Source organism: Ricinus communis, chromosome 2, assembly GCF_019578655.1.
Source record: "Ricinus communis isolate WT05 ecotype wild-type chromosome 2, ASM1957865v1, whole genome shotgun sequence".
Taxonomy (NCBI): Eukaryota; Viridiplantae; Streptophyta; class Magnoliopsida; order Malpighiales; family Euphorbiaceae; genus Ricinus; species Ricinus communis.
Genome location: NC_063257.1, coordinates 9,009,232 through 9,033,600, shown reverse-complemented (window position 1 = coordinate 9,033,600; position 24,369 = coordinate 9,009,232). Strand labels below are relative to the sequence as shown.

The 24,369-nt window shown below is 34.0% G+C and overlaps 6 protein-coding genes, 1 long non-coding RNA gene and 1 pseudogene across 11 annotated transcripts; 1 reads left to right on the top strand and 7 right to left on the bottom strand.

The window, feature by feature from the left end:
* Window positions 1–230: 230 nt before the first annotated feature.
* On the top strand, window positions 231–3,100 carry LOC125368563 (tryptophan aminotransferase-related protein 4-like). Of its 2 annotated transcripts, none has more exons than XM_015722482.3 (5): window positions 231–678; window positions 1,472–1,766; window positions 1,892–2,184; window positions 2,270–2,547; window positions 2,641–3,100. In XM_015722482.3, exons 1-5 carry the CDS (start codon window positions 356–358, stop codon window positions 2,850–2,852), a joined length of 1,401 nt encoding a protein of 466 aa, XP_015577968.3. In that variant the 5' UTR covers window positions 231–355; the 3' UTR covers window positions 2,853–3,100. The 2 variants fall into 2 exon arrangements, with proteins under 2 accessions (XP_015577968.3, XP_015577969.1); XM_015722483.2 differs by having other exon boundaries at window positions 537–678; window positions 839–1,766.
* Window positions 3,101–4,031: 931 nt separating this feature from the next.
* On the bottom strand, window positions 4,032–12,218 carry LOC8283215 (carboxypeptidase SOL1). 4 transcript variants are annotated; one of them, XM_048370851.1, is made up of 16 exons: window positions 12,083–12,199; window positions 11,913–11,944; window positions 11,743–11,818; window positions 11,547–11,664; window positions 11,294–11,324; window positions 11,123–11,179; window positions 10,441–10,536; window positions 9,685–9,807; window positions 8,889–8,993; window positions 8,484–8,530; window positions 7,689–7,814; window positions 7,428–7,530; window positions 7,237–7,299; window positions 6,727–6,810; window positions 5,267–5,330; window positions 4,032–4,403 (listed from the first exon to the last, which is right to left on the bottom strand). In XM_048370851.1, the coding sequence occupies exons 4-16, from the start codon at window positions 11,618–11,620 to the stop codon at window positions 4,108–4,110; spliced, it is 1,269 nt and encodes a 422-aa protein (XP_048226808.1). In that variant the 5' UTR covers window positions 11,621–11,664; window positions 11,743–11,818; window positions 11,913–11,944; window positions 12,083–12,199; the 3' UTR covers window positions 4,032–4,107. The 4 variants fall into 4 exon arrangements, with proteins under 4 accessions (XP_048226808.1, XP_048226807.1, XP_025014067.2 ...); XM_048370850.1 differs by having other exon boundaries at window positions 11,547–11,642; window positions 12,083–12,198; XM_025158299.2 differs by having other exon boundaries at window positions 11,547–11,642; window positions 11,913–12,218.
* Window positions 12,219–12,785: 567 nt separating this feature from the next.
* On the bottom strand, window positions 12,786–13,699 carry LOC8283214 (annotated as a pseudogene).
* A 572-nt stretch (window positions 13,700–14,271) lies between these two features.
* LOC8283213 (auxin-responsive protein SAUR68) lies at window positions 14,272–16,146 on the bottom strand. The gene has a single exon (XM_015722474.3). The coding sequence runs from the start codon at window positions 14,880–14,882 to the stop codon at window positions 14,442–14,444; it is 441 nt and encodes a 146-aa protein (XP_015577960.2). The 5' UTR covers window positions 14,883–16,146; the 3' UTR covers window positions 14,272–14,441.
* Window positions 16,147–16,294: 148 nt separating this feature from the next.
* LOC8283212 (auxin-responsive protein SAUR63) lies at window positions 16,295–17,044 on the bottom strand. Its single transcript, XM_002524299.3, has one exon. It carries the CDS (start codon window positions 16,822–16,824, stop codon window positions 16,378–16,380), a length of 447 nt encoding a protein of 148 aa, XP_002524345.2. The 5' UTR covers window positions 16,825–17,044; the 3' UTR covers window positions 16,295–16,377.
* Window positions 17,045–17,724: 680 nt separating this feature from the next.
* Window positions 17,725–18,725, bottom strand: LOC8283211 (auxin-responsive protein SAUR63). Its single transcript, XM_015722473.3, has one exon. The coding sequence runs from the start codon at window positions 18,269–18,271 to the stop codon at window positions 17,825–17,827; it is 447 nt and encodes a 148-aa protein (XP_015577959.2). The 5' UTR covers window positions 18,272–18,725; the 3' UTR covers window positions 17,725–17,824.
* A 1,793-nt stretch (window positions 18,726–20,518) lies between these two features.
* On the bottom strand, window positions 20,519–22,461 carry LOC8283210 (auxin-responsive protein SAUR63). The gene has a single exon (XM_048370659.1). The coding sequence runs from the start codon at window positions 21,087–21,089 to the stop codon at window positions 20,643–20,645; it is 447 nt and encodes a 148-aa protein (XP_048226616.1). The 5' UTR covers window positions 21,090–22,461; the 3' UTR covers window positions 20,519–20,642.
* A 418-nt stretch (window positions 22,462–22,879) lies between these two features.
* On the bottom strand, window positions 22,880–23,559 carry LOC125369350. Its single transcript, XR_007214892.1, has 2 exons — window positions 23,410–23,559; window positions 22,880–23,299 (listed from the first exon to the last, which is right to left on the bottom strand). It is a non-coding gene; the product is annotated as an uncharacterized LOC125369350 (long non-coding RNA).
* Window positions 23,560–24,369: the final 810 nt, after the last annotated feature.

The following is a 24,369-nucleotide window of genomic DNA, read 5'->3' as shown; positions in this document are numbered from 1 at the left end:
GTAATGATAAAACGAAAAAAGAGTGATATCTTTTTTTTAATGAAATTAAAAGCTTGTGTTGGAATTCAGATTCTAGGAGTAACAAGTAATTTGTTAAGTACGACTTTAGGAATTATTTTCTTCTCCAAAAGGGTTCTTTTTACTTAAACTATAATAATAAAACAAGAACCACAAAAAGATAGAAAATAAAAGAAATTTGAATATAAAATAAAGTAAAAAGCTTGGCCCTTGTGCATGACATCATATTGGAATCTCCAAAAGTATGTGGGCGACAAACAAGACACATTTGTCAAACTTTGTTCTCTTGATTCTTTAAAGAACTAAGAGCTCTTCGTAGTGATAACTGGAAGGGATTATGTCTAAGATACAGAATTCAAAGTATTATGTGGGTTGTTTATTATTATTGTCATCCATAATTCTTAATCTACTGGTTATTTTCAATTGGTATTATGGTAGTGGTGGTGGTGATGATGATGTGTGGAATAACCTGAGTTGGAGCAGAAAAGCAGCAAAAGAAGCAGAGGCAGTTGGTGCCATCTCATGCTCAGGCCATGGAAGAGTGTTCTTGGATAGCATGATCGTTGATGGAAAGAAAGAGCCAGTCTGTGAATGCAACTCTTGCTATGGAGGTCCCGATTGCTCCCAGTTTGATCCTTCCTGTCCTGCTAATGCTGATAGGTCTTACTTCTCTCCTTCTTTCTTTACAGTAACATGTGCAGACGCATAAATATATATATATATATATATATGACTGTTGATTTGGGTTCTAACTGGTTTCTATGTCTGTATTTGTTGTAATTGCTATTTAGAATTTGAAATTTGCATTACCCATTTGCAGGCTGAAGTTCAATTGCCCTAAGTTGACCCTTTTAAGATTTTTCCAAGAAAAAGACATGACAAATTACAGAATGGAATCAGATGGGTGTAGTTACTTATTAGAATAAGGTGCCACACTGACTAATTGGTGTACTAAGAGTTGAAGTGACAGAGCAAATTTATCATTTTGCTATTTACTGTATCAAGTCATCACAAATACTGTAGAAAATACCATGTATACACTTATCAATGGGCCAATTGGTATAAATTCGTGATAAAGCTCCTAAGGCTTCTCAGTTGCCAACACTTATGCTGCATTCTACACCATGATTTGCTGTTTTAGCTTTCTGTTGTTTTTAAGTGTTTCTTTTAATATATTATGTAATCAACGATATCTTGTCCCATTTCTTTGTTTACAATTCCTCTAGTTTGCATTTTTTCTTGCTCTGTAATTCTGATGGATTGTGTTGTAGGGGAGCCTACTGGCTTGGTAATTTCACAGCACACATCCATATTTTTCCCATTCTGAAAAATTAAAAATAATAAAACTTTTTTATGAAAAAAGAAGAAAAAAGAAAAAAGAAAAAAGAACCATGTTCTTTAATTATTGTGGCTATATCATCAAGATCAACACAGCCTTTGTATATTGTAACAGTGGGGATCCATTGTTCCTGGAGCCCTTCTGGATGCAGAATGCCGCCGGCAGTGCTGTTGTAGTAGCAGGATGGCACCGAATGAGCTACGTATACAGTGATCAATCCTTAATCTCATTAGAACTCGAAAGGCACATCCGCAAGCTCCATGCCACTGTTGGGAATGCAGTAACAGAAGGAAAATATATTATTTTTGGTGCTGGCTCAACCCAACTCCTTCATGCTGCAGTTAATTCTTTATCCCCTGATAACTCCTCATCCCCTGCCAGAGTTGTAGCTTCAATCCCATTTTACCCGGTCAGTACAAAGTAGTAATAGTTTCCATTCATTTCTTGAATTTTCATTTCAAGTAGTAAAATCTGATCTCTTGAATTGATAATGTTATGATCCCACACTGAGGTTTGGTGATAAAATCCTGACAGGTTTATAAACAACAGACAGACCTTTTTCACTCGCTGAATTTCAGGTTTCAAGGAGACACATCATTATGGAGAAACAACACAGATACAAATGCAGAGATGATTGAGTTTGTAACTTCACCAAACAATCCTGATGGACAGCTGAACAAAGCAGTTCTTGAAGGCTCTAATGTGAGAGCAATCTATGATCATGCTTACTTTTGGCCACATTTCACAGCAATTCCAGCTCCAGCAGATGGAGATATGATGCTATTTACACTCTCCAAGCTCACCGGTCATGCTGGATCCAGATTTGGGTAACCATTCAATAGCAGAGTTGCCAATTTCTCATATAAGAACAGACCCAGAGTGACCATGTTTGCGTGACTTACACATGTGTAGGTGGGCAGTGATAAAGGATGAGGTTATCTATCAAAGAATGCAAACATATCTGAAATTAAATACACTTGGAGTTTCTCGAGAGTGTCAGTTACGAGCTCTGAAGCTGCTGAAAGTAGTCCTTCAAGGAGGAAATGCTATATTTGAATTTGGACAGGAGACAATGAGGAAACGCTGGGAAAGATTGAGCAAGACAGTATCAATGTCAAAGCGATTCTCGATCCAGAAAATACCGCCCCAATACTGCATCTACTTCAAGAAAGTCAGGGAAGCATCCCCAGGTAATAGAAATGAAACTAAAAAAGATTGTGACAAACATTCCAATTAGCATTCCTGATGATCATGTAACTGTCTGGTAAAACCTTTCATGTCAGCTTATGGATGGCTCAAGTGTGAGAGAGAAGAAGATAAAGACTGTTATGCAGTCCTTCAGGGAGGGAATATCATCGGTCGTCCTGGTAACTTGTTTAATGTTGAAGATGGGTATGTGCGTATCAGCCTGCTCAAGAGACAAGATGATTTTGATTTACTGATTGACAAGCTGAACCAGCTGGTCTCTGAGGAAGATGGTCCCAAAAGCATTTGAAGAATTTAAAATCCAAAACTTTATAAATCAAGATTTCCCTGTAAGAGTTCCTGTTCCTTCTCCATCTATGTTAAAGAGAAAAAGAAAATGCGTACAGATAAAATGGTGATGTTTTGTTGACCTTAATCATTGTGTAAATTACATGAATTGAAGGGGTCAATGTCCCTGGATTATTTGAAGAGGTCAATGTCTATTGACCTGCTCAATAATATGTTGATAATATAAAGTATGTATTTTTTTACTGATAATATGTAAATATTATTGTTGGCACACAGCATTACTTCTTTACTTAATATTAACCCATTAAATTAAAACCCATCAACAATATCAAACTTAAGTTACCTTAGTTGATGATTAGATTTACATCGTTCAAGCTTTTGTTTCTCCTTTAATTTTCTTTTCTTGAATTTGCTATGGTGAGATCTCTGAGTTGTAAAGATGGGCAGTGAGAATAATGTGGCGACTGACGTTTTCAAATTGAAGATCTGCAAACAAAATAGCAGAAGTTTCTAAATTTGTTCAAGAATTTTGATTAGACTTCCAGATTATTAAATTTTAGTGTTTCTAATGCCTTGTTTTATAATCATTTCTTTTAAGGCTAAATACATATTTATACTTTTAAATTTTCATTTATGGATACTTTTTTTAAAGCTAAATACATATATTTATACTTTTGAATTTTCATCAATAAATCTAACTAACACTTAAAATTTATTTTTTATAATGTTTTAATACTTTTTGATATATATCCTCGTTCAATACGTCCATGTATTCCATATGAGTGTTTAAATATTACTAAAATATAAAATTAATATTATATATATATTAGATTCAATTAAAAATTAAAAGTGCTTTGATATTAAAAAAAATCAGATATCTGTAAAATAATTATTTTAAAAAAAATTGGTAAAGTTTTGATGAGAGATTAAAAATAAATAAAATGGAAAAAAAAAAAGCATTTTGATCTTAGGGATCTAGGAGACAGATCCATGCTTCTTTTGCAATGCTGGGTTAAAATGAAGTTGAAAATTGAGTCTTTTTTATTTTCTTTTATGGGTTGGCTTTATACACAAGCTTTGATCTTAAAAATAGGTACTTTCAGAGACTAAATGAACAGAAGTGGAGCAGCCTAAGCAATACTTGCGCCATAGCAAATCAGCAGAAGCTCTACAAAAGATCAGCAAATAACAGAAAGGTGGTATAGAGTATTAACCTGAAGTATACAATTAGGTTCATACAAGTTACAGTGAATGCCTCATACCTGAATTGACTTCTTTGGCAACTGTCTATGGCTTAAAAGGTTGAATTTCATTCTCCTCATCAGTATAAAGCAAAAGAATGCTAAGATGACAATCAAAATAATATAAATTTCCAAGTGGAAACCCCAAAAACCTCCGAGCCCGGTCTTCCCCTCGCAGTTCCATTCATATATACTTCTTACAGCCCCCTCAGTCGTGAATTCCGGTTCAAGAATGAAGTCCACAGTCATGGCTGCTTCTCCTAACAAGATGCATGTGGTCTTTGATTTGTACCCAGGCATAGAGGCCACAACTATGAACATTTTTTTTTATATAGAAATCAGAACAAATTCAGGAAACAGAACTAGTAGATGAGGTAACACTAGAATTGAAGCATAACTGGACAATAATCAATATACATTCATGGAAAGCTAATGGAACTTAGATGCAAGTTCAAATTTCGGGATATGTTAAAGTTCTCCCAAGTTTTTCAAGAATATAGATGGCATCAAGAAATTATTGATTCTAATTCTAGACTAGCAATGTTTAGAAATACAAATGTGCAGGAGACAGACCACAGATAAAGTGAAGTGTTGGTATTTCACTCGCACCATTGAGCATACACACAGGTGCATAATCATTGGAATTGGAAAACAATTATGCAAGTGTTCTGCTATGGAATCATATTGAATAATAAACAATGGTGATTTTGGCATATGATTTAAACAATAGGATGATCACTAATTACTAAATAGAAGACTATTTACCAGGATGCCCATGCTCTGACCTTCATATATAAATGCAGTAATGGCTCCCAGGTCAATGATACATATGCATGATTTATGGTTCCAAGTGTCTGTCTATGCTTCAATACTTCCACTGTTCCTCATTGTAAGGTCCAACTAATTTTTATTATTTGTTTACCCATCCTTTAGTTCTAGTCAATGCCATGAACCTCTTTGGCTCAGCATTTATGTCTTGCCATGCAAGCAAATAGATTGGTATCAAACATATGTTACTCAACAGGAGTATATTATTTCTTTTTTCCCTTTTTCCATTTTGACACTTCGAAGATCCTTTCAACTACTGCCAATATATTTCATTTTTCCTTAAATTGCTAAAACTCAATCATGAAATGAAACCTTGGAATGATTATCAGAGCATAAAATCAGGTACCTTCATATCTTTCTCCAGGGGTAAGCAGGCGATGGTAATCAGCTAACCCTCTGCTAGCTGTAACCTGTCAGTTACAGTTAAGGAGTTGCTAAGAAATATGCTAGGAATAAAGCATTACATCAGACCACAACTTTCTTAACAAACATAGGATCTATCCTAGAGGAAGGACTCGGGGGGTTTTAGAAATTAAATGCACTGAATAATAAACTAGCTGAAACAATATGACAAGACACAAGAATATGGTTGCCCAAAAATCCACAAGATGGAAAGGACAATTAAGACTTCATGTACATCAAACTAATTCTAATAGAATGCTATAAATCAGTTTCTATCACATAAACATGCAATTTACGTTAAATGCAGGATGAGTTTTTAGTAACATATGTTGACATAATATCCATGACATTCTACTGTTTGAACAGGGCATTCAAGGGAAAATCAACTCATTCAGGTTATTCCATCTGTAGCACAAGGCATCCAAAATTATGTTGTACTGAAACAGCAGTAGGACTGTTAATCTCTTTTCTAAGTAATTCCTTTATAACACTTGACTCAAATATATAACATAAGCAAAAGCTATATTTTCAATAGATAAGTTCATCTTGTGAATTTATCATGCTGGCGAAACTCGGCCCAAACCCAATCTTATTTTCTGATAGACGATGAAGAAATATCAAAGCCATACACATAAAAGCATACTACGTGTCACATAAAATTCTCAAACGCCTGAAGATGCAAGATCCTAATTATTTGTTGCAGATATTAGTGAATGAGACTTAAAGAGCCTTCATGACGACACTCAACTAAGGTCTTGTTTGCTTCACAAGATCCTACTTCTCGGAAAATTGAATTCCTAAGAAAGTTACTTCCCAGGAAGTAAAATGAATGTGTTTTATATACAAATTAACTTCCTAGGAACTAAATTTGTTTTTATTTAGCTCATGTCATAAAAGACAACAATACTCTCACTCCCTACAATAAATATAAAATAAAAAAAATCTTTGTATATTATTAAGTAGAGTGTAAATAATAAGCAAATAATATTAATTCAAGAATTGATTTAACTTATAATTTGAAAAAAATCTAGTCAATTCAATCAGAATTATTTGTAATGTTAAAGTGAGGGAAAATTGGCAGTGTGACAATGCACTTAACTACCTCGCCCTAGATAATTATCTCCCCTTACAGATAGGAAGTGCACCGTCCTACTCTCCAAAGAGTACATTTGATAAAGCAAACCAAACAAGCCAACTTTTTGCACTTCCTAGGAAGTTCTACATCCCTAATGCACTTACCCTATAGAAAACCAGGCCTAAGCCTAAAGTTCAATTAGTTACCGTGAGTTATAGGAATCTTTTCCCTCCAATCTAGTAAGTTGACGGCAACTAACACCGCTAAATCCTTTAAGAAACTTCAGAAAAAGTGACACAAAAATGAACCATGCATGGTTGTGAGCATACCGTGTAATTTATTCCCTTGATTATGATGGAACCCGGTAGTGGCCTCCCTCTATCAGATGAAAAGATCCTTCCATGTATTCCTGTCTTTAAGAATATAAGTTGTATATGTAAATGATCTGAAACTCCCCAATAATCAACAATTTAGATCTTCAAGAATATAATTGCAAAGTATAAGAGCTGAAACTTCCTAAAAATCAATGATGTAGAAATATTGGATGAGGAATGTTAATGTTCATACCCATAAATCACATGTGCCCATATGCAATCTAAAAACTATACCTTTTCTTATAAAAGAACAAATTTTATGAAAAGAAAAGGGTAACATGAGTGCATGTGTAGAATCTCCTCCTAAGATGTGTGTGTCTAGATATATGGAAACAAAAGCAGAGCATCCATTAGTACAAGACAGGGTTACATTATCCACTACAAAATTTTACAACGGAGCCCTACTAGAAGCTTCAAACAAGAACTAATAAAGCCAAACATATCAATTGTCAGACTGCATCCTACCTTCACAAGGCTAGCTGCGAGGTTTAATAAACTCATCTTGTTGTATTCCCAAAGTATAGGAAGCTAAGATAAATGCAAAAACAGATTAATCAACTAAATAAGTACAAGATAGAAGAGAGTAAAATGGGGAAGAAAGGGGGAAGGGGGATGAACTGATAATTAAGAAAATACAAAACTAATATAATTCAAACCTCATCGGCATTAGGCCATTTGTTGTCACTAATCTCCAAGGTCAATTCAAAACAGCCAGCATATATATAGTTCCAGTCTTGCATTCCACCGTATATTGGGTACCTATAGCCAGCACTGATTTAGATAATGGTGACAAATAGGAGAAGAATAAACAAAGAGAAGGAATGCTTCAACGAATGCATTTAACAGACTTACACAATTTTCCTAAGAATAATTATTTCACATTATAATCTACATAACAGATTTCAGAATTGTCATACCAAGATGCTCCATTTGTAATTCCTCCAGGAAATTCTTTGCTCAAAGACATGTTGTGGTGAGAACGGCTATATATACTTGCCAAGAACTGGAATGTATCATCATCAGGACATGAATAGTAATATTTCCTGAAATTGTTTCATGAAAGAGAAGCCAAGTGCACAAAACAAAGAGAAGTCCTTAGCATGGCATAAATGAAAATTGCTCTGAAGTGATTCAGCAAATAATGATTTCAAGCACAATATTCAGCTGTTCATTAAGGAAAGAAATCGACACAATAAATTAACTGACATTAGATCAATGCCTAAGAAGTGAGAGCTAGCATTCAGGAAGCCATAAGTTCTTTAACTGTAATAAGAACATCAGGGATACAAATTCACATAATCCATAAGAAAATGGTAATGGTTAAATCATCTCTGGCATCTATTTAAAATTATGTAATGAATGGGATACATCCATAAAAACATCAAAAGGAAAGCATTGTTTGAAGCCAAACTGTGGTAATATAATGACGCTACAAATAGGGTATATGGACCAATAACTCATCAAATAGATGAGTATTTAATGGAAAGATAATAGACATAGAGCAACAATATAAACATAAATAGATCTATGATCACAGCCCAATGTTCCCCAAAAGAGACAAGACAATAGGACAATACAACAAAAGGACCCAAGAATATTTCTTTTCTTCCCTTCATATATTGCTTTTCACTTATAAAAGTACAAGGACTTGAAACCAAACTATAAAGAAGGTTCAAGTACAAATGAGACATGTCATGAACGCAGATATTTACCTTTTATCCTCCGTACCATCCCATGGATAATTTGCAACAAGTGCACCCTGTATATACAAATAGGCATGATTGACAAGTATCCATTAAGCATGACAAAATCCACAACCCTACACTATCACAGGCTAGTATAAGCTGTATCAGTCTGTCAACTCAGCAACAGAAGATACAAGCAAGCAGATGTATAAAAAAAAAGCACAGATTATGAATTTTATTTAAGCAGAATGCCACTTTGTCACTTTTGGGCATGCCTTGTGTGGGAATGGCAACTATGCATACAGGTAACCTTTGTCTGTTACAGATAGAAAAGTAACTGGGAAAATAAAACAAAAACTAGGCATTTGACATCAGATGGGTATTTCACACCCTTTATGTTAAGTGGATAGAACGAGAAAGATGAAGTCTTACCCCATGCAAACTGGCAGATGCTGTGAAATGTATCTCTCTCAACCAATTAATAATTGCTCTTGTTTCTGGTTGACGTGTGTACATGTCGCTATTCATAGGAAAGAACTGGAGATTTTTATAGTAGTCAATAAGAATTCAAGAAAGGCATAAATTTCAATCAGTTGTCTCAAACAGAAAAATTCACTACAACATCTTACTAGATGATCATGTGGGTTTTATTATCTTGAATAATATTCTTGAGTGAATAACATGATTTCTAGAGGATATTCAGATCATGACAATCCATCTCAATTGAATTATAAATTTCAATCTTCCTAAAGAAGAACTAAGCCCAAAACTCTTCCAAAACATATCCTATCAGAAACTACAATTACAGTCAATTTGCACAGTATTCATTGGCACTCTGAATTTCAAACTTCTTTCTCCTTTTCTCCCTTTTTCCAGTCATTATTCTTTTAAAACGATTGGAGTAAAAGTAGAGAACTTTCATGAAAATTTACTGAAAATTTTAGATTCTTTAGATTTGAAGCAATCATGAACTCCAAAGAAGAAGTGTTCTTATATAGTCACATTGTAAGGTGATTCGAAATTACTACAAATCTTAAGCGAATCACAGTTCAATAATTTCACTAGAACCTTTTACCATACATAGAGGATAAGAAAATGCAAAGCATGACAAGTCCTCAATGTTGGATATAAATTATTACCATAAAATAGTCTCCATACTTGCAAGTTTAGAATTTGATTTTGATCAAAGTTCAATGATGAATAAAATTTAAGGCAAAACTAGCAACACCTGGTCAGGAAAATCTCGATTTAAATCGATATTGTTTGCATTGCCACGCCTCCTCATTGAAAATCCATCAGGATTCATTGACGGAAGAATATGAAGGTGAGCATTTTCTACTATCAACCTGGCCTGTAGGTATACAGATGAAGATTTCAAGCAACTTACAATTGTGCACTAAAATTATTGGCGTCAACATGAATAACAATCATGGACAATCTAATATCATTTAGGTTTGATTCACTATAAGAATTGGGTAAAAAGATACTACTGTACATTAATATTTCTGAAAAAATGATATTGATATTAACTACAGAAGAAAAAAGAAAAAGAAATTAATCTACTGAAGCAGAGAAAATGGAGTCTCAGTAGAAATTGTGAAACTGCAAATATGAATGGACAAAAATATAAAGAAATATATACTATAATTCCAAACTAGGCTCTTTTAATGGTACTAAAGTTGTATCCATTTACTGTAGCTAGAAAATACAAAAAATCTGTCAAAGAGCCATGCATGTAAGGAAGAAACTAAAATTAGATTTCTAGTTCAACTACAGTTTGCAAAATATACAAGCATCAGAAAAGGAACACCAAGCAATCAAATATCCAAAAATTAATGAGCATATTACTGAAAAGTAAAAGCCAAACGACCAACGCAGTTCTAGCTAGATATAAAGCGAATAAATACAGAGAGTGCATACAAGATACATCGGCAGCATAACAAATTAAATGCCCTTGCATTAAGTGAATAGAAAAGGATAATACCAAGGGATCCTTCATGTAATTATCGCATATCCAATTAGCAAGTCGTATCAACATCTCACGACCTACAGGTTCATCTCCATGCACATTACCAATATACTGCAAAATAAACTAATCAGATATCAAGCTGCTCAAAATGAATACTACGTAGAAAATAGTTTTTTCCATCAAAATAATCCAAAGGGAATGTATTTCCCAACAAAAGAATTTGAATCTCTATATCTACAAAAATTAAGAGAATAACTGAATAAATAAATAAAAATCCTGATTAAATAAGAGAGTTATAGCAGAAGAGAGATAGATAAGAGAGAGATTATTAATTTGGATTCTTAATAACTCTTTACTTAAAGGACTCAACATTAGTTTTGAATAATCAAGCATCTGATCCTTTATGAAGTTGTCTAATATGGGTTTTCAACTGGGACTTGAATATATATATAAAAGTAGAAGGATATTACTTGCAGTTGTCACTAAGAATATCCGTGTTTGCACCAGTTCAAGTTAAGGTGCTCAGAAGTATAGCGGAATTTTAAACTCAAAATGCCGGAGCTTTAAGTTCAGATAAACACTCTTAACATTTAACAATGAAAGTTGCAAAATCTTGACAGTTTAAAAAGAACAAAAATTAGAAGGTACAAAATGAAATTGCACACTTGTAAATGACTATGTAGGGTTTATAAATCACCTTAAATGCAGGTTCAGGCTCTTCTTCCCCAGGCTTATCAGAGATCTCTATGACCCACTATATTTTTTTTTTTAAAAAGGCATACACACACAGAGTAAGAAACACACAGCTTAAAAGCTTAAAACACAATAAAATTAAATTAGAGAAAGAGAAAGTAAATGAAAGCAATACCAGTGGAACTCCATTTACACTATATCCAATACTGAAATTGACCCATAGAAAGAATCCCTCAAAGAGAGAAACAAAAAACATAACAAGTCAGCATCATCACCTTAAAAACCAATAACAGAACACTTTAATGCAGAACTCTTCTTTCTTTTCGCAAAAAGCACAACTATTCTTGCTAAATCATAATAATAGTAACAGTAAATAGCTTATAATAATGTTTACTCAAAAAGAAAAAATGCTTATAATAATGAATCACCTATAAATCCTAGAAATATTACTGCATCTCTTCCCAAATTCCTTCACTGCCTTTTCAAGATCAGAGTTAGTCATATATCCACTAGCCTTATCAACACTGAAACACACACAAAATCCACCTTTCAATAATCAGTGATACTTGCCGTATCAAAAAAACAAAATTTTTTAAAAAGAGAAGCAATTTATAAAAGAAGTACCTTATTTGAGATTGATTACGCTCAACTAGAAACCGTCTGGAAGAAACCACGTAACTGCTACTACCATTGTTAATACCTTAAAGATCATTAGCAATTAAAAGTCAAACAAGCTTAAAAAGTTCAATTATTATTGATAAATAAGTTAAAAAAATTCAAAAGTGTAGTTATACCTGATGAAGAAAGAGAGGTCGGTTCTCCGCCTCTAGAATTGGAGAAAGAAATCAAAGAGGAGAAAGTGAGAGAAAAAAAGAGCAGTGACAATAATGAAACTTTCATTTTCTTTTTATTTGTAATTAATAAAAGTAATTGAGGTTTTGTTGTTATTTCAGGTGACCATTACATGTTATTTTGTGCTTTTGATTGGTTTCGAAGTTAATCAATTTTTCGTTCATGTTTTGTTTGACCGTTTATTTTTGGGTTTTTTTCTTTTCTTTTCTTTCCACCTGAACATCGAATTAAAAGAAAGAAAAGGGAAAGGAAGACGGAAAGGAGATCGCACGTGGGATCTGCAACGAAGTAGATGGACTTGGGCTACTAGTTTTGGGCTGTAAACCTTTGCTACATAGGATATATGGGGTTCCCCCTTGCTGGATTAAGCCAGCTCAGGTTTCAATTAACAAGCTATTTAGTAAAGCCTGGCAAAGACACAACAGGAGCTGAGATCATGGCTTCTTTCAAATGATCAAAAGCTTTCTGAGCTGCAGATGTTCTCAAGAACTGATCCTTCTTAAAAGCTCAGTGAGAGGTTTAACAATTGACCCATTATTTTGGAAAAATCTTCTCCAGTAGCCTGTAAGCTTCTAAGTACTGATCATCTTGTTAATCGACAACAAATGGTGGACTGTGATCCCATCTATGATAATTCTAAAGTGCAAACTGTTGCAGAATACAAGAAACCTCATGAATTTCGCTATGGTTGCTGCTGCTAAAGCTTGCTTACAATTAATGATCATTTCCTATGCCAAAACTACATTTCTCAACAGGAAAATAGAAGACAATTCACTGTTTTTTATTGCTTATGTAGAACAAGCATAACACAACTGTTGATTTGTTTAAGTAAGAAAAGTTAAATAGCTCAACATTGCATCTCTAGATTGATCTCATCAAATAATTCTATTTCTCAATCGAAAAATTTGATAAATACATCAGTACCCCTTCTGGGTCCAATTGCATAACAAAAAAAAATGTTTCAGGAGCTGCATACAAGTATTCGTTGACTTGTTTCAGCTTTATGGAGATATAATGATGATGAACAGTGACTGCTAGATATGGACATAAGCAATGCTTTCTCTACTTCTTTAGTGACATGTCTTTGGATCAAATCAATTATATACTGCAAAAATACTGCATCCCATGGCAATGTTAGAAGCATATTGCTTGCCAAACCAAACTCTTCTTCTGCTAGTTTAAATAGTTCTCCGACAACCTCAGTTTTAAGATATTCCAAAGGAAGCAACAAAGCGTTTCTGGTCTTTAGTGTACACAACAAAGTGGCCTTTTGCAACTGCGTCCGATGTGCTGCAACTGTCTGCATCTGCATTCCAAATAGCCCTTGGCAATGTAATTCTCTTTCGCTTGAGGGCAGCCACCTTCTGCCATTTCCTTGCTAATTTGATAAGCTTCTTTGCACTGATCATCTTGTTGATTAATCTGCAATTGAGTTTGAAGAATTTGTTATAAAGGAAAGGAGGGATCTTTACTAGTTAGATCTTTGAACAAGTAATTCTTTGCTGTGTAGAGGCAATAGGAATGGATTGCTTATATATTCAAAAGGGTAGAAACAGGTTCATTAAATGTAGCTTCCAACTTTCAGGGATAAATGGGAAGCAAAACCATGTGATAAAGAGGAAGATAAGAAGATGTGCTTGGTAGTTGGCATGTTAAGTTTGGAGCATTGAGGAAAGGTACCATGCTGATGTCTTATTTTCTGAACCACAAGGGAAAAAAATATAAATTTTATAAGATGTGAATTAATGTTATAAGGCCTACATTGTCTTTCAGCTGGCTTCAATATTCAACAATAAGTATATCTTCCATGGTGGTAGAGCAAATTACAGCTGGATGAGTTCATAGCTGTTTTCAAGCACCTATCAGGTAATAAGACACGTTTTATCCAAGGATAAATCCATTAGAGATTACCAATTGGGTGTAGCTCAAATCATACCAGAGTATCTCCAGGGCTGTAAAATTAATCCTGTGGATAAGTTAGCTGATTCGCTGCTTTTTCACTATTTGTCAATGATCTAGTTCAGATTTTCCATTTCCAACTAAACCATGCTGAATAAAAGGTGAAATAAATTTGAGATCACTTTGATGGTGAAGAATTTCTGAAATAACCTTACTGTTCAAACCCATAAAAGAATATATATAAAAAGTTAGATAAATAAACATCTTAACAAATAATGTTTGTTCATCTTTTCTTGAGACTGCTTGTGAATGATTTGATTTAATTATGAAGCATTTAGCATTTTACTAGAAGTGCTCATTTTTATGAGGTGGGAAATGCTAGATATAGTGTTTGAAAAGTAATTCCATTTAAAGAAGTGCATTTATTGGAATCATGACTAGTGGAATACTTAAAGTCAAAATCCCAAGAAAAGACAATAACATAAAGAGAATCCTTAAAGTTAAAATCTTCATTCATAAATATATCTGTACACTCATGGAAATTAATTACAAAATCAAAAGAAGATATGGTTTTAGAAGCTGCAGATTGGTAATTGTTGACTTGCAATTGCTCGATAAGGATTAGCATATGATGAGCAGCTAGCCATGGACATGAGCAATGCTGTCTCTACATCTTTACTCATTCGCCTTCGAAGTAAATCGATTACATATTCCATACAGCCTGCATCACATGGCAATGTTAAAGGTTTATTGCTTAGCAGCCCAAACTCTTCTTCTGCAAGCATGAATAGTTCTTTGATAATATCATTGTTGAGATATTCCAAAGGAAGCACAAAGCGTTTCTCATCAATTGAGTACACAACAAAGTGACCCTTCTCAACTGTATTTGATGTGCTACAGCTTTCTGCATCCACAGCTGCACTGTTTCTTGGCATTGTGATTCTTTTTCGCCTTAGAGCAGCCAGCTTCTGCCATTTCCTTGCCATTTTGATTAGTTTCTTGGCACTTATCATCTTGCTAATACTCAAATAATAGGGAAAGCTTTTAAGATAAAGTAGGAAATTGGGCTATAAAACTCTTAGAACACTGAGTTCTTGTTTTGTGCTATGCAGGGAGAAACGAAATGGATTGGTTATATATTGACATGAATCGCATAGCAGGAGACAGTCCCCTTAATTAGTCCTCATAAAGCATGGTAACATGGCAAGCAATACCATGTGATGGACATGTATGAAATTTATGATAGAGGTGGGAAATGTTTGTCTTTGTTTGACAATTAAACATCAGCGTGCATGCAGCATATAAAGAAAGCCTCATATGATATGTATCTATCTATTTGCAGAGTAATTTAACAACAAACGGGCCCGAACTAAGCTGATACCTGATGGTCACTACTCAAACAAGCTTTACGAACCACAAAAACTCAAGGCATTTGGTCAATGCCAACTTTCTATGAACAATTTGACAGCCAAGCTTTATACTGTTTATGTAGATGTGGCATCCAATGTGCAGTGACTCGGGGAATTAAGCAAAACCATGTGATAGAAGATTACAATAAGAAATTATGTTTGGTAGTTGGGCATATTAAGTTTAGGCCTGGCTTTCACAATAGAAGATTAAAGGGTTGTTCTTTGTTTCTTTTTTTTTTTTTGTGTGTGTGTGTGTGTCTGTGTGGACATTGGAGCCAAGCGTGCTGCTAGCTGATTATTGAACCACAGGAGCAATATACTGGATAGGCATGACTTTTGTTACAGTTTTACAAGATGTGAAACAATGTCTATCAGCTGCCTATCAAGACTCGACAAGAATTATATAATCCATGGTCAGAGAGCACTTACAGCTGGATTTAGCACAATTCACCTTGTGAAAGCTTTTGTCCTTGATAGCCCAGATATCAGTTTTCAAGTACCTAAGTTTGTGGTATCGATTAATAGTTACAAAGTCACACATTTTACCTGAAAATAAATCCTAAAGAGATTAGTATATTCTTTGAGTTTTCACTGATCTAGTTCAGAATTTCCATTTCAATTATCTAAAGCTTATCTCTTAAAGCCTATTACTGCAAGTTCTTTACTAATTGACCGTGTCACTTACTCTTGACAGCTATCCCTTTCTGAACCTGAAAATTCTCCAAGTTAAACAAGATTTCTGTGAGATCATCAAGATCATGAAAAGATCCTGTGATAGAATTACATTTCAAAGCCAAAATAGGAACATCTAATGTAGTATTGAGCATCCCTCAATTAATGACACTGCTTGTGGATTTTATCGTTGGCATTTTCATTTCACGAAAACTGCTCATTTGTTGAGGTATATAGCATATAAATAATTCCATTTCAAGAACTACATTCCCTGGTAGTCATAAAGAATTGCATGCCATTTTTCGTAGCTAGTAAGATCTATTTCCTAAGATAAGACAATAACATGAAGAAAATCTTTTGTATCTTTTTCTTAAAATTTATCTGTACACTCATGTGGTTCAATTACAAAAACAAAACATGGTGTGTTTTAGAAGCTGTAGATTTGTAATTGTTGACTTGTAACAGCTTGATGAGGATTCACAGATGATGAGCAACGGATGCTAGCCATGGACATGAGCAGTGCTTGCTCTAAATCTTCACTCATACGCCTCTCAAGTAGATTAGTTACATATTCCAGAAAGCCTGCATCACATGGGAAAATTATAGGCCTATTGCTTAGCAATCCAAACTCGTCTTCTGCAAGCATGAATAGTTCTTTAACAATGTCATTGTTAAGATATTCCAAAGGAAGCACAAAGCGTCTCTCATCAATGGAGTACACCACAAAGTGACCCTTCTCAACTGTGTTGGATGTGCTACAACTTTCTGCATCCACAGCTACACTGTTTCTTGGCATTGTGATTCTTTTTCGCCTTAGAGCTGCCATCTTCTGCCATTTCCTTGCCAATTTGATTAGTTTCTTTGCACTTATCATCTTGTTAATACTCAAATAAAAGCAAAAGCTTTTAATTTATCGTTGGAAAGGTTGATACTCTTAGAACACTGCGTTCTTGTTTTATGCTATGCAGGAAGGAATGAAATGGGTTGATTATATACTCACGTACCAAGAGACAGTCCCTGTAGTGAAGCCCCACAAAGCACGGTAACATGGCAAGCAAAACCATGTGATATTCATGTATGAGGAGCTATTAGGGAGGTGGGCAATGTTTGTTTTGTTTGACACTTGAACATCAATGTGCAGCTTATAAATAGTATTATATATGACATGTATCTATCTTTCTGCAGAGTAATTAACGACAAATAGGCCCCAATTAAGCTGACATCTCATTGTCACCACTCGCACCGAGCTTTGTGAACCACCAAATGATCTAGTGCAAGTTGGCAGAGTTTTGCTTAAAGCTGATTAGATCTAACTAACTTGTCGAAGTACTGCCGAACATGAGGTAGTGAAAGGTTGGCTCACAAGTTCCTAGTTAGATGAGATTGGTGATTTCTGAACCTTATCCAGATAACTGATTAGTATTATAATATTTTGCATTGTGCTGGATATTATTATCTTACATAACTTATATTCATTGCCTAGATTACTGGAGATTGACTAAAGGAACACGCAAAAATTTAGCAAGCAACTTGTAGATGCTGGACTGAGATCCCAACAGCAAATGTCTACATGATCACTTGTAAGATCACAGTTCTGTCATATTTTCCTATTCCACATTACATTCCTGAACAAGAAAATAGAAAGCAATGGAAAAGATTTTATGTCCCTAACTGTGAATTATTTATATTCAACAAGCAGCAAATTTTGTACTTAACAAACAACTATTGACTTGATGAAATGAGAAGTGCTAAATAACAAAATATAAGCTTGATATTGGAAGAAATGAAGAGTGTTATATTTCTCATTGAATATTGGCTAAATACAATATCTGTACATGTATTTGGATCAATTGCAAAATCAAAGCAAATGTGTTTTAAAAGCTGCAGAAAAGTATTTGTTGACTTGCATCTGCTTGGCGGGCATACAATGACGATGAACAATGACTGCTGGCTATGGACATAAGCAACACTTTCTCAACTTCCTTGGTTACTTGTTTTTGGATCAAATCAATGATATATTGCAGAAATACTGCATCACAAGGCAAAGTAAGAGGCATATTGCTTGTCAATCCAAACTCTTCTTCAGCCAGCTTAAACAGTTCTCTGACTATCTCATTGTTAAGATATTCTAAAGGAAGCACAAAGCGCATCTGATCATTAGTATAAACAACAAAATGCCCCTTCTCAACCGCCTTCGATGTGCTACAACTGTCTGCATCCACATTCACAGTAGTTCTTGGCATTGTGATTCTTTTTCGCTTAAGAGCAGCCAATTTCTGCCATTTTCTTGCTAGTCTGATAAGCTTCTTAGCATTGATCATCTTGTTATAATCTAAAAATGAAGGTTGAAGATCTTGATATAAAAGAAAGGAGAAGGTGTTTAGATCTTAGAACACTGAGATTTCGGAGTATTTTTGTGCTACGTAGAGGCAATGGAAATGGGTAGTTTATATATTCACAAAGCTAGAGACAGCCTCTTTAACGAGGCATCCTAATCCAAGAATACAGAAAGGAAGCAAAGCCATGTGATAAGTGGGTATGAGGATCTGTCCAAGAGATATGCATGTCTGCTTTGCTTGATTATCAACAGTTACATATCTACATGAGATATATATCTTTCTACTTACTGATTTTATGACAAAAGAGGTCCTTAGCTACTATTAGCCGCAGAATAAAAAATAAATATATAAGATAACTAAGGCAGAATGGATAAGCAGAGTTATCTATGTCCAAGTTATACAGACACGAGAAAGAGTGATTAGAATTAGCATGTCCGAGAACTGCCTGTCAAGAAGTGAGGAAGCTGTGGCCCAAAGGATTGCATTGTTTTCTTCCTCCAATTATTACAAAACAGGTGAGATTTCAGATAAATATGATGATTGTTTAAGGCTATTAAATTTTCACAGCTTAGAAATTAGTAGTACTACTATTTGAATTCTGACTGACATGTCCTGTTAGTTACAAAAGTCATCGTATACATGCTTTAGAAGCCATAAATTAGGAGTTATTGATTAACTTGTTCGTTGGGCCTTGTTGAATCACTGTGTGCATGTCCTTGGATCAAAGAAATTGCATATTCCATATGTAGACTCGGATAAGAAAGGAGAGCTCTCTTAATTTGATCCTAAGGTACTGTTTACATACATAAATACATTACATATTGTGTAAGATAACCATGACTATATAACTAAAACATATTTGTAACCTAACGAAGATAAAATGTACTGCAACCAGATACAGATTTTGATGCTGTAATAATACTTGGTTGGTTAGAAGACTATTATGTGACTGCCTCTTAACATCACGTCATTTTGGCGAGGACCACTGTTTCGAGGGATGATCAAGTTGTTTTCATGTGTTTATACTTGAGATAAGATTCATTTTGACAGAACAGAATTTGACTAGGTTACATATTCACAATCGAAGAAAAAAAATCATTAAATGTAATACCAATCCGCAGTAACTGCATGAACAGCTAAAACATGTGATATAAGGATTAACAAGCTGTGTTTTGGTAGTTGGCGTGTTAAGTTTATATTTGGTTGACACACAAAACAGACCCGCAATGTATTTCACCTGCCTGTCAAGATTTCAAGAATATGTGGTTTTATGATAGTAGAGAGCACAGTACAGCTGGATCTTTTGGACACTTCATTGTCTAATCTTGGACTGGATTTAATTCAAGATTCTAGTAAAAACATAAGAACTAATCTGGTTTCTCATCAACTAAATATGTTACACTTATGTGGATCAGTAATAAAATTTAAAAAAGAAAACAATAAATTAGTGTGTTCTAATGTAATATGTGGTTTCATCTTTGTTATTATATACAAATTAGATGAGAAATGTTGAGCTAGGATTAGTTTGTGCTCTATGTATATGAACAATCTCTAAAATGAGGCCGCCTAACGCATGGAAACATGGGAAGCAAAACCATGTGATGCAAAATCTATTCGAGGTGGGCAAGTTTGTTTTTGTTTCACAGTCACATATTGTTTATGCCTATAATTCTGCAGGATTCATCGACAATTGGGTCCAAGCTGACATATCATAATCACAGCTTACAACAAACTTTATGAACCACCACAAACTCCTGATAAATCCCTTGACCAGTGGCCATATACATTCAATGACTTGGTGCAAGTTGGCAAAGTTGTTGTTAAAGCTTGATAACATGATTAACATGTCTAAGAACTGCCGCCTGACATAAGGGGTAGGAAGAGAGTGGCAGTGTCTCACGAGCTAGTACTTGGATGAGATTGGTTAAATTATAGGCGATTTGCTTTATCATTATCATGATTAAATTTTGCTGATCCTCTAGATTGTATGGAAATCAATTAAAGAAAACATCAACTTTACTCGCTTCTCTTTAGAAGCAGTTTTTAAATCTCAACAAAGAAAAAATGAAAAGCGACTTTGGCCTCTGTAGTCCTAAATAGAACATTACATATTCAAACCAAAAAATAGAAGCATATGATTATGATTGCAAGTCATTATCTGTTTTATGTTCATCAATCAAGCAGTATACTTTGAATTTAACCAAAAACTGTAAATTTGATGAAGTGGGCAAAGACTAATTGTTGATTATTGTATATTCATTTCAGAAAAAATGAGTCCTATTTCTCCTTTACAAACAATTTGCTAAAAAAATATATGTATGTATATCTTTTTGGATCAATTACATAATGTAGTTCAGAAGCTGCAGATAAGTATTTGTTGACTTGCATCTGCTTGAAGAGGATACAATGATGAGGAACAGTGACTGCTAGCTATGAACATGAGCAATGCTTTCTCTACTTCTTTAGTTACATGTCTTTGGATCAAACCAATTATGTATTGCAGTAATACAGCATCACATGGTAATGTAAGAGGCGTGTTGCTCACCAACCCAAACTCTTCTTCTGCTAGCTTAAACAGTTCTCTGACAATCTCATTCTTAAGATATTCTAAAGGAAGCACAAAGCGTTTCTGATCATTAGTATACACAACAAAGTGCCCTTTCTCAACTGTATTTGATGTGCTACAGCACTCTGCATCTGGACTCCCAACAATTCTTGGAATTGAGATTCTTTTTCGCTTAAGAACAGCCAGCTTCTGCCATTTCCTTGCCAATATGAGAAGCTTCTTTGCACTGATCATCTTGTTAATAAAACTGCACGGAAGTTTTGAATATTCTGAGATAAAAGAAAGGAAGAAAGTCTTTTTTCAGATTTTAGATCTTATGTAGAGGGTATACAGGTGGATTGCTTATATATATATATATTCACAAAGCCAGAAACAGTCTCATTGATTGGGCCTCCTAATCCAAGAAACCATAGGAAGCAAAGCCATGTGATGAGTGAAAATAAGGTGTTGTCAAGCAGATGGGCATGCTGGCCTACTTTTGCATGATAATTAACACTTCAAGGGGATACCATAAAATGTGTCTATGATTCTGCTAAATGATTTTTACAACAAAGAAGGTCCTTAGCTATTATTTCATGATCATAACTCACAACAAACTTTATTATCCACAAATTTGACAGACTTACATGGCCTGAAAGCAGAGTTGCAACATGTTTGATTTTACAAACACTAGGGTGTTAAGATGCTCAATGACTGCCCAACAAGAAGTGGGGAAGTTGACAGGCTGTGGCCAAAGGCCTGCATATTCTTGTCTCTCTCCAATGAGGAATTAAAGATTTTATGATTTATCAATTCTTAATGTAAAAGGAGATACTCTATTTTAGATAATTCAAGAAACATCTCATTGTTAGGATACACCAATGGAACCACAAATTAGACAACAAAATGTATCAGCAAGCAATGTAAATTCCCTTCTTGTTCCTTGCTAAACCAATAATTCTGTTAGTAGCTACTGCAAAAAAGTAGCCTCTCTTTATAAGGTTGAGTAGGAACCCTCCATGCATTTTCCATTGCAGACATAACCAATTCAAGAATTTATCCTTTTCCCCTCTCATCAATGTTTGGAATGCTAGACAAGAAACAAGTGACAAGCAAACATAGTTACAACAATGAAGAATACAGCTCTATGCACTACACATCAAATTAAACACTAGCCGTAGGCCTAAGTGTACAATCTTGTATTGCAGCTCAAAAAACAAAAAACAAAAATGTACAATCTTGTACTATAGTAGCTTGCTTCAGCCCAAAAAAACAAAAAGGGATCAACCGTGGCCGACCCGGGAACTGATGAAGGGAAGCAAGAAATTGAGGACAACCCAAGAAGTGGGAAGAACTAACCTAAAGAATGAGAGGCAATAATATAAACTATCATATATATAGATTAAAAAATACATTACTAGGGGAATAGTCGCCTCTGCTTGGGATATTTCTAAACAATGATCAAATTTTGTCAGCAGTGCATAATGGCTATAGCAATGGACAAAGCTTGAATGAATCACATTCTTTACCCTTTATTTTTTACGTGTGATTATGTGTTACTTGCAAATTTTATTATCAAGTGTCTGAACTTTTTAGTTTTATTTCAATGAGTCTCTAAATTCTTATTTTATTTTATTACTTAAATTAAAAAAAAGAAATTACAGTTACCTTATGAAATTTTTATTAATTCTCTTTGAACTTTTTTATATTTATATTTTTATTTTATTATAGTTGTTAATGAAAACAAAAATAAAGTGCAATAGCTCAATAAAAAAATTTAAAGACTTTAAAATATATTTTATTGATATTACTTAGAGTATCTCCAATGCATTTTTTATATACATCAAATTTTTTATTTTAAAAAGTTATTATAAAATAGCATTCTAAATATTACATATTTAATAAATGCATTATAAATTTTTATGTATCTAATTTAATTGATATTTATAATTTTTATTTTTATATTAATAAAAGTTAAAAAAAATTAAAACTATTAATGTTTATGAAAATAAGAGTAAAATAAAAAATAAAATATAAAAAATCTATTGAATTTATAAAATATTTTATTCTTTATATTTAAATATTTTTTATTATAGTAATTATACTTTTTAAAATAAAAAGCATTTCCAATTTAACTTTATTACATCATTCATGTTACTACTGTATAGCTGTCGGGCTTCTCATCTGGTGGCCATAGGCACTTATGCTCTGGAGTTCCAGGCCTACTTTTTCTTCCTTTCCAAAAAATTGTAATTGTTTAAAAAAGAAAAACCTGACAGGTTCACCAATTATGCATTATTGACTCAAGAAGGTGTTCGAGTGCTTCTTGCCCTAGCTGGAGAGCTTAGAATGATCTGCTGGGGGGTGGCCTGGCGGAGACTCGTTAGAAATCTGTAAGGAGCTTTCTTTTTTGGCTGTTGTTGTTGTTGTGTTTGGCTGGCTCTTGTCCATCAAAAGATGAGAGGCTGAGGGGTAAAGCATGAGCAAGTTAGACCTACCTATATTAACAATATTCTAAAAATACGTACCAAATATAATAAAAAAAAAAAAAAAGAATTCATCAAAATAGGCCCACCTGAGAAAATAAAAGATTTCAACAGTCATAACCCTGGAGAGATTATATGCAGTAGTGCAGAGATGGAAATGGAGTCTCATGTTAGGCCTCTTACTCTGTAAATGGGCTATATGCTCTCTATCTCACCCAAACTAATCATTTTCTTTTGAATCTCAGGTCCATTTTGATTCAATTATTTAAACTTTTAAAATGTTATTGTACCATTACAATAACATAAGAAAAGTCAATTTTTAATTGTTTTTCTAAATAAAGGTTCAAATTGAACTTAACTTAAAAAGTTAGGGACTCATTTGGCCATAAAGATCAAAAAGCGGTAAATTATTATGTTGCAAAAAGTTCAAGAACCAAATAATTTACTGCTAATAAAATTGACATCTCCAGTGGAGGTAATGGAAGCTAAGTCAGACAAATCAATCAAACGCATGTAATTAATTAATCTTTCGAGCCGTCCAATGTTTTCTCAAAGCAATTCTATCACACGTTAAAAGACAATGATCACGGTCCAAGGGCCCACCTGGGTGGGCCGACCATGACAAGAGCAAAAGACACGTGTACGGCTAATTAGGGGACCGCGTCCTAACCAGCAACTGGCGATGGAGGATTTGAATAAGAGTTTTTATTTCAGGATACAGAATTGGAAAGGAGAGTTCTGTGTTATTAAAATTAGCAATTTCAAGGGATTTGACTAATTGGAACCGACAATTCCTTGCTGGCGTAACGGGATTGGTCAGAATTTTACTTATTTTATAGTGAGTGCTTGAACCGACATTCACCTCATTAATTTTGCTTTATGTCATTGTTTTTGGTTGTTTTCTAGATTGTTCTTTTTCTTTACTGAATTGTCTAATGATTCTTTATCGTATTATTAGGAAAAGGAAAAAAAAAAAATGTGTTTATGATTTAACTGAGGAATTGAACTGTTTTAGCATCTAATGCATGAGTTAGAAGTGTTGTATTTTA